Source organism: Condylostylus longicornis, unplaced genomic scaffold, assembly GCF_029603195.1.
Source record: "Condylostylus longicornis isolate FDR11 unplaced genomic scaffold, ASM2960319v2 ptg000175l, whole genome shotgun sequence".
Lineage (NCBI taxonomy): Eukaryota > Metazoa > Arthropoda > Insecta > Diptera > Dolichopodidae > Condylostylus > Condylostylus longicornis.
Genome location: NW_026578143.1, coordinates 236,695 through 251,408, shown reverse-complemented (window position 1 = coordinate 251,408; position 14,714 = coordinate 236,695). Strand labels below are relative to the sequence as shown.

The window sequence follows — 14,714 nt, the reverse complement described above, 5'->3', positions numbered from 1 at the left end:
ATCACTTTCCGAGCCCTAATCTATCCAAAAAATTTATATGCTCATTATTTTAATAGGAAGAATTTAAATATTATAATGAAAAGGCAAATAATCAACCGATTTTAATGAAATCAGTTGATTATTTGCCTTTATATACACAAAAATGTATATTTGGCACGTCGAGCGAAACTGATATATGAGATTTCAAGTTAATCTGTTGAATATTTCTTTTATAATGATCAAAAACGTAAAACACGCCCGCTAAAAATTGAAGTTCCCGAGGCTTGATATATCTGAAAAGTTGATCAAAATTTGTTGCCATCGCATAACCTACCTACACAATACGGTCAGTAAAAATATATATCATTTTTTGGCTTACGAATAATATTATTTAATTAAATACATATTATATTTAAACTTATAATTATTTTAAACTTATATTCAGTTTTAGCTTATATTGAGCTAAAGCTTATGTTCATTTCAAATTTATATACATATAATTTTTAAACATTATCAACGATTGTGAAACTATAAAATAAGGTTTAAAGACTAATTTTGTCTTTCATTTTTCGAACTTTAAAAATATTTAGTTCCCATTAGGAAAATGTTTGTCCTTTGAGCCAGAGCTCAAGTTATTAAACTTAAGTTATTAAACTTGAGCTCTGGCTCGTTTTTGAATTTGATTTAAAAGAACTTTGATGTTATATTTTCCTGATAAGAAACGGTGTCAAAAAACGTACGGTTGTTTAAAATTCAGTACCGACTGAGACCCACGCTAACCTTTGGGACACAAAGGTCGGCATGGGTCCTAATTGGTTTTACATTTTCCTAAAATGTGAAGTTGTAAATCCTAGGAAACGCCCTCTGAAAACATCAGCTCTGCCAACAAACCCGATTCTCACCTCCCAGAAAGTAGGTAGCTGCCGGGTGTCTCCTTTCGAACTTACTTAGCAGGGCTAATGAGAGCGGGTAAAAAGGAATATCCGATGAAGAAAATCAGCTTTGATAAAGTGCGTATGTAGCGCACGAAATATATTAGCGAAAAATAAAAGTATTTTATTCCGAATAAAAGGAAGTTTTCTTTTCACACCAATAATAAAAAAAAGAATATCCGATGCTCAAAATGGGTTTTCTTGGTTAGGAAAAGCGCGGGCGGTAAATCCAGAAGCGTCTGACCTAGAATAGGTGGCTGTCTGGTTTGTGTCCGATCCCTGAGGGACGGCAGTTTTTGAATTTTGGCAGAAGGTATAAAATGCAAACATGAATCATTTGTGCAAATGGTGAAAACAAAAGGATTTAATACTCCAGGTGGTAATCTAACTACGTTGGAGAATCCATCCTCTTCGGAGGTAGACTATGTCACGAAAAACTCTGGACCGCCTCTATTAATCAGAAGTAATGTGGTTGACTATAATCAAATACATTCAACATTAAAAAACAAGGACATCAATTATAAGGTTAAAACGATGAATAACAATCAATTAAAGCTCATTGTGAATTCCGAAATGGATTACAGCAATCTTACCAGAGCCACTAATGGGGTTGATCATGGTAAGAAATCTTCACCCCAGTTGTAAACCGGAAGATATAAAAGAAGACTTAAGGTCTGGGGGTTACAAGATCTTGGATGTAACAAATAAAATTAAAAAAAATAAAAAAAAATGTGAAAAACGTTGTGGTGTCTCTACCGCTGTTTATGTTAACGTTTTCAAATGACGAGGAGATGAAAAAAGTTTATAAAACCAATCACATAAACAGGATCAAATTTAATATAAAGGCACTTCGAAAGGATAGGACCATTCGACAGTATAAATGATGTCAAATATTTGGACACACAAATAAAACTTTTGCCAGAGAGAACCGAATTATGTTAAATGTGCGGGCAGGCACTTAACCGCAGGTTGTAATAAGCCAAGGAGTACTGCAGCATAGTAATCCAATTGTTTCGAGGCCCACCCAGCAAAGTATAGCGGATGCCTTGTAGCTAAGGTACTGCAAAAACGTAGGAATAACAGCAAAAACAACAACGACAATTGGAAGACCGGCTATCGAAGCAATTCACTTCGAGAATAATATCAAAAGATGTAACATACAAGGACAATGACAGTAACACGAGCAACAAAGCAAGGGCTAGTGACGTGAATGTTTTGTATAAAATGCAAAATATGATGCAAAACATGCTAGATATGATGGACCAAATATTATACTTGTTCTACACGTGTGATATTCCTGAAACGGAAAGAGTGGCAACAGCAATATTTGCTCATGATAAAGCAGTTATCGCAATAGGACGAAATGAAAATGAATTTACACAAAAATTACGAAAGGCCAGTTATGAGATCTCAAAATGAACTGCAAAGTCGAATATAAAACTTAACGGGGTGAAATCAGTACACGTGAATTTCACTAATAGGAGCATTGACAATTTATTTTCGGTTCAGATAAATGACGTCGTAATTCCGTTCGATGGAATCAAGACGTTATTTATTATAAGACGTTATAGAGCGCAAAACTAAGTTGGAAGCATATAGAAAAAGAAATCTTAACTCGAAGAGGAATACAGGAAGTTTAAATGTCTCAAATATTTAAGCATTAAGACTTAAACGTACGAGACCTCTCGAGTTAGTTTAATGTTTTTTATTTGGAACAATGAGTACTTAGTACGATATTGTGTCAGATCAAAAGCTGGTAAATAATCAAAAAAGTTGGACCAATATTAATGGTTAGTCATTTCCAACTAGTTTTACGAGTATAATATATTTTAAGGAGGGTGTTTTTTAGATGATTAAAATTCCACACAACCGCTTTCCGTCTGGCAGTGTCTTTCGAGATTTTCGAGCAGTATTACTCACCATTTTATAACAAAATTTTATTTTTATTTTTGACCTACCTAAACTGCTTAGTGCACATATTTTGTAAAAAAAAAAAAGTTTTTTGTAGAACAAAAGTAAAAAAGAAGAAAAAATTGTTCTCGAATTTTTTGCAAACGTGAGTATTGTACTACCTAAATTAAATAACACGCAGTTTATTATAATTAAAAAAAATAAAAAAGAGCTGATAGTAATTATAATAACTTTTTCTGCTTAATAAAAGTTGCCATATCACTTAAATTGTATTGTACTTAAAATTTAAAGTAATTAAAAGTTAAAAGCTAGATTGAAATAATTATCGAAATGAGTTCGATCTACAAATGTGATAGTTCAATATGCTCTGTATCAGACGCTAAAAGCGAGTTGCTTACCTGCAATAGATTTTGCAACAACCGATTTCATGAGATGTGTTCGAGTGCTCCGTGAGGGTGGTAATCCTCTTTTCTGGCGCAATATTTTGTGTGTAAGGGATGCATGGACCGTCATTCTAAACTGGGCGACTTGTTCAAAAAAATAAATTATCCCTCAATAAGCAAAAAGATGAGTACATGGGACTGGCCGCGAAATGTATAGACGTGATTAGAAGTAATTCGACATTCTTCAATGATATAGCCAAGTATTACGAAGCCCTCAACTGCACTTTAAGCAAACTACCCAGAAACGAGCAGGCATCATTAGCAGGCCTAGAGGAGTTACAAAAAAGACTGCAGTTTTTCCTCAATGATAAACTTCAAAAACTAATGGACTCTAAAAGCACTTGCCTGGAATCTCTGAAAGAGTCAGTTAGTTTTCTTAAGGGTAACGTAAGCAAATTATGCGTTAAGGTAGATGCCAGCCTTGATACATCTTTTGACACGTATAAGTTCAACCAGACTTATATAAGTTTAAACACGGAAGATGCCTGGTGTCAGACCAACGAACCATGGAGTTATGAGTCTTTTCTGAGATCAACAGTTACTCTGTGGCCTGCTATTTTCAAGCTAACAGTCGGCAAAGGTGCATCTTTGCAGAATGAACTGACCTGTTCTGAGCCTCCTGCAAGTTGCAACATGTCTGTCGCTGCTGAGATTAATTGCTCAAATGAAAAATCTTGAACTAATTGATTTTTTAAGCAACCAGCCGCTACATTTTTCCTAAATTCTTCGCCTCGATGTTCGAACCTTTTTTTTTTAAGATTCCTAGTGACCACCACAGCAAGTAGTCCTAAGTTGTTATTAGTTAGTAAATTCAAGTGATATAATATAACCATAGCTAATATCACTCAAAATAACTTAAAATATAAGCCCAAATACAAGTCTTTCAAAGTTACTGTACCTTGTTCCATAGCTGATGACATAATTGGACATAAGGTTTGGCATGGGGGTACGGTGGTTCAGTATTTTAGGGATTATGACTCAATTGGGAGCATTGTTGGCTACGAGAAAGCTAATGCTTCAATGCACTCTAAACTTAAATCCATACCTACTAACCCACTTATTAATAAGAGGAACAGGAAACAGGTTCGTTTCCAAAAAAAACTAACAATATGGACAACTCCTAGAACACTGATTCTTCTCGCATAGGCAAGCATGCTAGATAAGTACTTTCCCGTAACAATGAACTTAAAGGGAACAATAACAATAATAAAAAAGGTTGAATAAAAAATTTTAGAAATAATAGCAATTATAGTAATAATAATAATAATAACAATAAAGTAACAATACTAATAATAACAATAATAATAATAAAAATAAAAAAAAATAAAGCTAATAAGAATAATAGTAATAGTACTAATACTTATCGTAACAATAAAAATAACTTTAATCATAAAAATAACTATAATTACAATAATAACGATTAAAATTATAATAATAGTAACAACGATAATAATAATAATAATAATAATAATAATAATAATAATAATAATAATAGTAATAATAATAATAATAATAATAATAATAATAATAATAATAATAATAATAATAATAATAATAATAATAATAATAATAATAATAATAATACTAATAATAATAATAATAATAATAATAATAATACTAATGATAATAATAATAATAATAATAATAATAAAAATAAAAATAGTAATAATAATAATAATAGTAATAATAATAATAATAATAATAATAATAATAATAATAATAATAATAATAATAATAATAATAATAATAATAATAATAATAATAATAATAGTAATAATAATAATAATAGTAATAATAATAATAATAATAATAATAATAATAATAATAATAATAATAATAATAATAGTAATAATAATAATAATAATAATAGTAATAATAATAATAATAATAATAATAATAATAATAATAATAATAATAATAATAATAATAATAATAATAATAATAATAATAATAGTAATAATAATAATAATATTATAAAAATGTCTGTTAAATACTTCTTTCCAATTTTTAGGACATTAGTAAGCTTATAGTTAACATACCTTGAAAAATGTGAATTTGGCTCGTAGTAGAGTTTCGCTTTGTGCTACCCGAATTCCCTGAAATGCTCGCCATTTAGTATCAGTAACACCCAGAACTCGAAAATCAAATTTCAAGAAATTCCATCAATTCCTTCTGTAGATATGGTGAAAAATATAATATCGTCCCGCAGATTAGTTTTAGAGCCGTGATCTTTCCAAAAAATTTATATGTTCATTGTTTTAGTACGAAAATGTATATTTGGCCCGTTGTAAACGCCCAGTTGCTGACACCTGATTTCTTCCAAAAGTTAGGAGGTTTCGCGGACGGTCGATCGAAGCTTATATATGAAATTTGAAGTAAATCAGTTAAATATTTTTTTTCAAAATGCCGAGGCCTGATATATCCCAAAAGTTTATCAATCCGTGCCATGATCGAAATAAACTTACACAGAAAATTTTATCAAAATCGGTTCAGCCGAACTTGAGATACACGCGTGCACACACAGACGGACAGACCGACAGGTTGCTAAAAATAGTTTATTTACACTTCCCTACAAAGGAGAAGTGCATTCCCACCGAAAACTCGATATTCAAAACTTGTTGCCATCACATAACCCAGCTATTGTATACACAATACGGTCGGTAAAAATTTAGTTTGGAATGAATAAAAACTGAATTTAAAGTAAAAAAAAAATGGAATTTGCGCAGCAATAACTGTATTTAAACTTGTGCGGCCTCCTTAGGTGTTGCTATTTTAAAGAGGCCAAATTTAGTATAAAAGGGTAAAAAGGTTCCCAACCTCTATGCGTTCTATTGTTTTCTAATTGTATAAATAATGCGTTCGATTGTTTACTAATGTTATGACACTGACGAAACTATGCTTTCTTCGACAATGATTTTTTAGATAAATTTCAACAACAGAAGATTTACTTACCGTTAATGCTGTGCCTAGAAAGCTTGATACAGCTCTGGTAATACTGATTGCTGTTGTTATGAAAGCTCCACCGTCAAATCCTGTTAATGGCGCTTGAAAACTAAGATCATCATCGCCCTTGGTTTTAATAGATATTATTATCCGCATGTTGAAATGTCACAGTTTTAATATTTTGTTAAAAGTTTATTGTTAAATTACAATGTGTGTATTTTATTTTGTTATTTGTGATATGTTTGCAGTGTTTGAATTTTTCATATTGGCAATGTGCATGTATAGAGTATTTAAAAGGGAAAAGAATAATTAAACCACGAAATAACGGATTAAATAAATATAAAATACATTGAAAATTTTTGAAAAAGTAAATAGGAAGTTAACGCAGATTCATGTTAGTAAAAATATGTGTACAATGTTAGAGGAAATGTTAAGTTACATTAAATTAATAAAATTTGCATATTAATATGGTAATTAAATTAATTTTTAGTTTTCTAAAATAAAATAAAGTGATGTTAACAAAGTGAAAATTTGGCACAAGAGACGTGATTCAGTTGGATATATATAAAACAGTAATTATAAAAAGATTTTATTAAATTTAATAATTAAATAAAAAAATAATGTTACCTCAGCATGATTAGTATAAATTAATGCGTCACGACCTCCGTAGTTAATGTTTTTCATGGTACTCGCCGTTGTACTTTGATGTTTTTTTTCTCTCGTTTTTTTTGTCGTTGGGGCGGTTTCCTGCCAAGTTTTCCACAACCATTGTATACCTTCTATAATTGGGCGTCGGGTTAGAGGTGGAGGTTTCCTTGGTGCTTGAGTAGTTGTATAAGGTGTGGAATTTGGTTCTATTACAAAGAGATCCTATGAAAGAATAAGTTAATTTTAAAATTTTGTGTTTCGTTTTAATTTTTGAAATAAAAACTTGCATCAACGCTGACTGGGACATTGTTGTGTACGGGTCCAATTCCTATTTGCTTTAAAACAGAAGCTAAAAGAGCTTCATTACTTTTTCCATAAACTTCAATATCCTCATGATTTCTTAAATCAGTTTTCAACAGACCAAGAACTTGTTCTCGAGTTAAGGATGGCTTTTTGATTTCGGATAGAGTTGGAGCAATTAATTTTGATGCAGATGCTGTTGTGCTTATGATTTTTTTTTTAGTAGTAGTAGTAGTTCTTTCTGTTGTAGTAGGTAAATTCGGAGCTTCAGTGGCTTTTGACATAATTAGAGGTAACTCGTTTATTGTTGTCTGGCGACCCAACAACGAAGAAAGAAGTTGAAGATTTTTTCCAATTTCAGTTGCTTGATTTTTTGATATCTCAGTTGAAATTCTTGGCTTCGGTGTGGGTGCTTGTTTTTGGCTACGGTTGGTAATAATTTCATTTCTTAAACTTGGAATGTCTGCAATAGAAACTTTCCTTCCAAGAAGCGAAGAAAGCAAAACCAAATCATCATTTATTGATTTTAAATCTTCTTGCTCCGTTTGAAATTCTTTTATAAAATTGATGTTTGAGGTACGGCTTGTTTGAGGTTGATATTTTTGAGTAGTTGTTGTAGTTGAATTATTAGATGATGTTGTAGAGGTTAATTGATTTTGTAAAGCTGTCTCTACAAGTCTATCAGCAAAAGTTGTTGGCTTAGCCATCACAATATTGTTGAATTTTGCGAATTGTCGCTTTAAAAAGTTTTAAAAAAATATATATTTTAAGGAGTTGCTTACTTTATATCTTACCAGAGCACTTAAAAACTCAACATCTCTATTTTTATTTGGATTTAATGTTGTTCGAGTATTTTGAAAACTATTGAGCAGTTGTTCTATGGTGTTTGACTTAATGTTGCTCAGAGATCTTACTGTTGGGAAATTGACTAAAGGTTTTACTGTTGGTGTACTGTAAGACTGAGTTGCGGGTGTAGTGGTGTGAGTCGTTAGTTTAGGATTTGTAGTTGTTGTGTGAGTTGTAGTTGTTTTTTTTGGAGTTGTACTTGGTATAGTGTTTTTACGTAAAATTGTGGGTGTAGTGTTTGATGGTACGTTTTTTGGTTCGTAAGGCTTTTCGATAGAGGTTTGTTGTTGCTGACCGAAAAGAAGTTGTCGCTATAGAGCAAAATTCGTTAGTTACTACTTTTTTAAAACTATTTAATATTTTGTCTGTTACCAAATTTATCAAAAATCTAATGTCATCGCTATTGGAAAGTTTGTTGGTTTTTTCTATTGTCGCATTTGCAGTTATTGTATTAGTAGTTGCAATTGTTGTAGTTGTTGCAATTGTAATTGGTTTCATTGTTCTTGTCGCCAAAGTTGTAGTTGTAAATGTTGAAGTTGATGAAAAGACTTGGGGAATGGTGGATTTTTGACCTGTTGTTACCATATTAGCTTGTATTCGTAGCAGTTCTTGAAGCAAACGTAAATTTTGTTCTAAATTATTGTTATCTAAAGTTTTTTTATAATTAGTAGTTTGCAGTTTTGTTTGTGAAGGACTAATTGTAGGTGCCAAAATTGTACTCAATGAATCTATTTGAGTGTTGTCGCTTATCAAGGGTGTTATCGTTGTAATAGGTTCAGACGGTAAGCTGAATTCATTTCCTTTATTTCTTAAAATATTTTCTTGATCATCATACGGATCATATGCATCATAGTACAATGTAACGATATCTTGAGATATATTTGGAACTAATGATCCGGATGATTTGTTGACAGGTGCTTTGATGGGATTTAGCATTGGATTTTGTGTAGAAGTATCTATTTTGAAAAAAATTACTTTCGTGTACTAAAATTGATAAAATTTGTATTACGTGTTATTAATTTTTCTAAGTAAGGCTTAATAAATTCATCAGGTTTCTGTGTTGTGGTGCTCACTGTTGAATTAGACACCATTTCAATATTTTTTAAATATTTAGATACTAACGTAGATGTTAAATTTAACGATCTATTTTTATTGTCTTCCATGCTAAGAGTCTATAAAATTGAATAAAATTAGTTAGTTTTTATTCAATAGTTCTACAGAATTAGTTTTACCAATGGATCATCTAATCCAAATTCTCCAATTTCATTAATATTACTACCTTGAGAAAAGCTATGTGTTACTTTTATTGTATTATTAATATTTGATGTTGCTTTGCTTGTGGTTGAGATTGGTGAGCTTTGCTCAGACATATCTGAAACATTTTCTTTGAAGATAGGGTCGAAAGTTTCATCTTCTGTAATACTTTTTAAAGTTGTTAAACTGAAAACACTTTGAGATTTTAGTGAAACGTCATTTTTAATATATTTTCGTTTCAAGATGTCCAGAAGAACAGGATTTTCCTAGTTGAAATAGAGTATATTAGTACTGTTCTTTTTGATATTGCTAAAAAGAAAAACTTTAACCCCTTTTGTTTCATCTTTTGATGAATTTTAAAATAATTTGAAAAAAATTAATGTAATAGAATTTGTTTCAAAGAAAACAAATAAAAGAAAAGTCGTCTTAAGTGAAAAGAAAGTAATTTTATTATGTACACATTTATTTATATATATCTAAAAATAATAAGTTAACTGTTAAAATTCGATACCCAAAAACATGCAATTTTAAAAATTTTATTGTTACAATAGATTAAAACAATGTAATGATTAAAAGCAATGCAATATGTAAAGTTAAAAGCAATGTATGGAAAAAAGGGTACTTTAATTAATTAAAAATACTAATAGTATGCAGCTATTTTCTTCACATTGAGCATACTAATAATGCAAAAAAAAATTATATGCACATTTTTTAAAATAATTTACTTTCACACATTTTCTTGAATTACATATTACCGTGTGTAACAAGTGATAACACGCATGTGAAATTTTTCTATATTTTCTTTTTATAAAATTCTAGAAGAAAAGTTCTGTCAAAAATTGAATAAAATAAATAATTATAAAAATTGCTTACGCTTTCAGAAATTTAATTAAGGCAGACGGGAAAGGACACAGAATGAAACTCAAATAAAGTCTATAAAAAAAAAACTCTTTACCTTTCTAATAGGGTCATTTCGAAAACGTTATTTGGAAATTAAACTTCGACATCTTCAAAACAAATCGTTTTATCTCAAGAATCATGCTCTAAATTTGTAATTTTTCAAACACTCTTGTCAGATTTGCAAACTTCAAAAAAATACTTCAAACTGAAGTTCAAAAAAAGAGTTTTAATTTATTAATCAAGAATTGATACTAGAATAAGAAACTAACTTATTTAAAAACTTTTAATAGCGAAATTCAAAATGTTTTTTTTTCTTAAAAGCAGTAATTAATTTAATAAAAACTTAAAAGAACAGTTACTAAAATTTTAAATTCTATACATGTACAGCCTAAGTTCGCAAATATATTCAGCGATGATTCTTTGCTCAATTTCCAACAAAAAAACAAAAATTCTGGCTTTAACGAGTTTTATCTCGAAAGCTAGGGCTAAAATGAAATTGATTGAAAATGACTGCGAAGCATGATTACTTTATGTCAAATTCTGAAGTGATAAGTATTTTTTTATATGCAGTGAAAGCTGGTACCTTTTTTCCCTTTCCCTCACCCCCTCGCCCATATAATTTTTTGCCGGAAATTGATCAAGGAATCATTCCTGACATTATTTGCCACTCAATGCGAAACACCCTGTATAATACAAACATAATAAGTAAGTAATTGATATTTTTATGTTTTTTATCGAAATATGACACTAATTTTTCAAGAAAATAGTTTAATAGAATGTTATTCGTTTTTGTAAACTAGCTAAACGACAAAAAGATCAATTGGTTTTAGGATTATATTAGATACTATACCATATTGTTAAGATGATTGTTGATAGGAAAAATGTTAGATAGAGAAGTGTTACTATTCATAAAAGAAGTTTTTGTATTATTTGTTAACAATAATAAATTTTTAATTATATTAGTGGGAAAGTTAGATTCATTACCACCTTTACTTCCTTTGAAGTGGTTTTCTATAAAATTTCTACTTAAATAAAGTGTTTTATTAGCATTGTCTCCAGAATGAGAGCCATTCCAATCGATTTTATGTGAACCAAATGGAACTTTAGACCTATGATTAGTGTTTGTAATGTTACGATGAATTGTGCTTGAAAATTGTTCATCGTTTCGGTTATCATTTTTATTAAACATTCCAGTTCGCCAAATATAACTGTTTGGATTTAGCAGTAATTTCGGCTTAATATCAACTATTTCAAAATCTTCTTCAGGGTACTTGATTTGTGAAACTGTACCGTTAGGATATTTTCGTACCATAGTTTTATTTGATAAAATTCCATATACTGGTGGTGGCTCACTGAACAATGGTTTTGTCGCTCTAGGAATTTTCCGTATGACGGTATTGTTTGGTAGAATTCCATAAATGGTATAACCCAAAACTGGAGCTTCCTCAATTAATTTGCTTTGTTCTGCAGTTAATAACTTTAATTGTTGATTGGGATTTCTAGATGTAACTTCAGTGGAATATTTCAAAGTAGTATTCAGGGAAATAAGAGTAATTTTTGGACTAGGAATATTTTTTTCAGATGTGGCTTGAATATTTTTCAATAGGCATTCAGGAGGTTTATTATTGTTTAATGTAGCATCTAGTAGGTTTTGTGTAGTCAATGGAATATTATCGTTTTTGTAGATCAATTTAATTAATTTAGTCTTTGTAGTAGCAGTACCGTGTCCAGAATGTATTTGTTTTTTCATTGTTGATTGTTGCGTTTTTTTCACTTTGTCTTTCAAAGTTGAATTTAGTGTGACAGGGTGTTCTTTTGGGATCTCCTGAAAAATGTCATCTGTTGATGATACTTTAGTTAGTATTGTTGTTTGCTTCGGTGATATGTAAATGGGATGAATATCTACTAATGTTTCTTTAGGGCTCAAAGTAATTTTTTTCGGTTTTATTGTAAATAGGTCAAAGAGTGAAATAGTTGATGGTGTTGAAGTAGTTGTTGTGATTATTGTACTCGAATTGGTGGATTCTGGTTGCGCGGTTATTCTTAAAATATTCGGTTTAAAAACCTTGTAAAAGCCTTTCAAAGGTTCATTATTTGAAGTAAAGTTTCCAAAATTTAAAATACTTATATTTCGTACACTTTTTGTGGGATTAGAATCTAAAAAATTATTAATAGCTGAAATTAATTGTGGTTGTGACACAAGATTACTACCAGGTGTTCTTAAGAAATGCGGTTGAGGTATGCTGGTTTGTAAATTAGAATTAATTACAGTTACGGAATTAGTTTCGGGAATATCTTTTATAAGTAACTCTAAAAATCTATTTACTACTGTAAAATTTAAGTTATTGTTAAAATTATATTTTAAGTGTGCATCGAAGCAAATATTTTCAGAGTTAGTACTTTGATATTGGTTTAAATTGTTACAGCTACCCTTTCGGTTAATAAAAGCAATTAATTGTGGAAAATGATTTGAAACAATTGCGGAAGTTAAATTATGAACCATATTAAAGTGTCTGCTGTCACAGTCGCCGTAATGGCAGTCATTATTATTGTCTAATTTCGAATCTAATTTCTTTATTCTAATTAAAGGAATGGAAGATTTGTTAAAAGTATATGTAATTGAAGTTGTAAATTTTTTCTCTATATCATTGAATTGATAAGTAATATTTAGGGTATCATAGATGAGTGTTGAAATGTTAATGTTTGTTGTTGATGAGTTATCGGCCTTATCGTATGCATTTTTTTATAATCAGTTGATATTTGAATTGTGATTGAAGGATTTTTTTTTCAATGTTTTTATTTTTAAATAAATAAAAAAAATAATATAAAGTTAGTAAACTATTTACAAAATCTATTTTATAAAAATAAAAGAAAAATATTAATATAAATATCATGTTTAATGTATGTACCTGTATGATAATTGGTAGTTCGGTAGTAGTTGTTGTAGTGGATGTTGTTGTTGATGGTGTTGTTTTGTTCTTTACCACATTTTCTGGGTTTTCCGTTCTTTTTGAAAGAATATCAGCTAGAGCTTCGAAAATTGAAACAGTCGCAGTACCAGCCGGGCGGTGTACTTCATCTTCATCATATAAATCATCAACATATTCCTCACTAGAATCCACCACAATCTCTGATTTCGTCAAACCATCGTCTATTGGATCAACAATATTCCAAAATCCTTCTTGTTCGCTATTTATCTTATTTATAGACCTCGCAATGGGTTTACGACTATTTTTGTTTGAATTTGTTTCAAAAGTATATATTTTAGGGAATCTCTAATGTTGTTTGAATATTGGTTGTTGTGTGTTGAGTAATTCGTATTTTCCATTATCAATTCATTTATTTATAGTGTATTATTTGTTTAATAAAGGTTGTCAAAATAGTGAAAAAAAAAATTAAAAAATTTTTGTATTTATGTATGTATTTTTAATTTATTTGTTTTTGTATATGTTTTACTTGTTTTTTATTAAATTATGACTTTATAATACTGAATATGTCTATCAACCCATCAAGTTCACAGGGAAAATCTAAAATAAATTCCAAATTTGTATGAAAAATGCAAGGCGTGTTAAAAATCAGTTATGTGAAGGAAATTCATTAATATTATTAATTTCAATTCTGCTAATTATAATATGAAAATTTTAACTTATTTTGGGATTTTGTAGCGATTAATCAAAAGTGGTAGAATAAAAGTTTCTTGTCTCATCACAGCTAATGACACAAGATATGATGATATCATAAATTATGAAACCATTATCTGGAATGAACACTACCATTCCTCCTGTAATTCCTCCTTTTTAAATCTGAAACTTTTCTATGAAATTCAGTACTCTTCCACTTGCAAAATTGTAAAGTTCGGATGTATTCAAATTCACAATTCATTTTTGTTTCATATATGTATATATATTTTTCTATCGATTTTGCCAACTGATTTTTTTTAAATAACCTTTGCGATTTCCATACAAATTTAAAAATTTTTATTGATTTGCCTTCTGGGTTTGACAGCTTGAAAGATTTTTTCAGCATTGCATTATGTATCAAAATATACCATTTCAAACTCAAGCAAAAGAAATCCTTTTAGTTTAATAAAAAATGTTTTTAAAATTGCGAAAAAAGTATATACGTACATATGTGTGTACATGTTTTTTTTTCAAATAAGAAAAGTAGAAGCAACTTAGATTAGTAGACTAAATCAGAAACTTAATCATTAGCCTAAACTGGATTTCCAAAATCATAAAAGGTAATATTTTACATATTGTAATATTTATAAAGCTAAATAATTCTCTAAAAATTTAGTTTTATTAGTATTTGAAGTAATTTTTAAAAAAGAATTTTTCTTTGAAATATGTTGGACATTTATTGAAAATAAATAAATCAATCATAATAGTTGGTTTTAAATACATACATAAGTCGGATTAACTTTAAAAATAATGATCTGGAAGCTATGATACAATAATTTCAAAATGAAAATTCTCATATTTAGAATAAGATACGCCATTTTCCAATAAGACTAGACATTTTTTTAATTGGATCTCTGCCTTTTTACCGACCTTATTGC

The 14,714-nt window shown here is 29.4% G+C and overlaps 1 protein-coding gene across 1 annotated transcript in view; it reads right to left on the bottom strand.

Annotated features, from left to right (window-relative positions):
* Positions 1-14,714, bottom strand: part of LOC129616297 (mucin-2-like) — a 169,122-nt gene that overhangs the window by 8,280 nt on the left and 146,128 nt on the right. The window contains exons 5-13 of the mRNA XM_055531877.1: positions 13,066-13,431; positions 11,466-12,881; positions 9,235-9,522; positions 9,012-9,174; positions 8,375-8,958; positions 7,951-8,313; positions 7,174-7,893; positions 6,836-7,078; positions 6,218-6,334 (exon numbers count right to left, since the gene is read on the bottom strand). Coding sequence (XP_055387852.1) covers positions 6,218-6,334; positions 6,836-7,078; positions 7,174-7,893; positions 7,951-8,313; positions 8,375-8,958; positions 9,012-9,174; positions 9,235-9,522; positions 11,466-12,881; positions 13,066-13,431 — 4,260 coding nt within the window. The remainder of the gene's footprint in view (positions 1-6,217; positions 6,335-6,835; positions 7,079-7,173; positions 7,894-7,950; positions 8,314-8,374; positions 8,959-9,011; positions 9,175-9,234; positions 9,523-11,465; positions 12,882-13,065; positions 13,432-14,714) is intronic.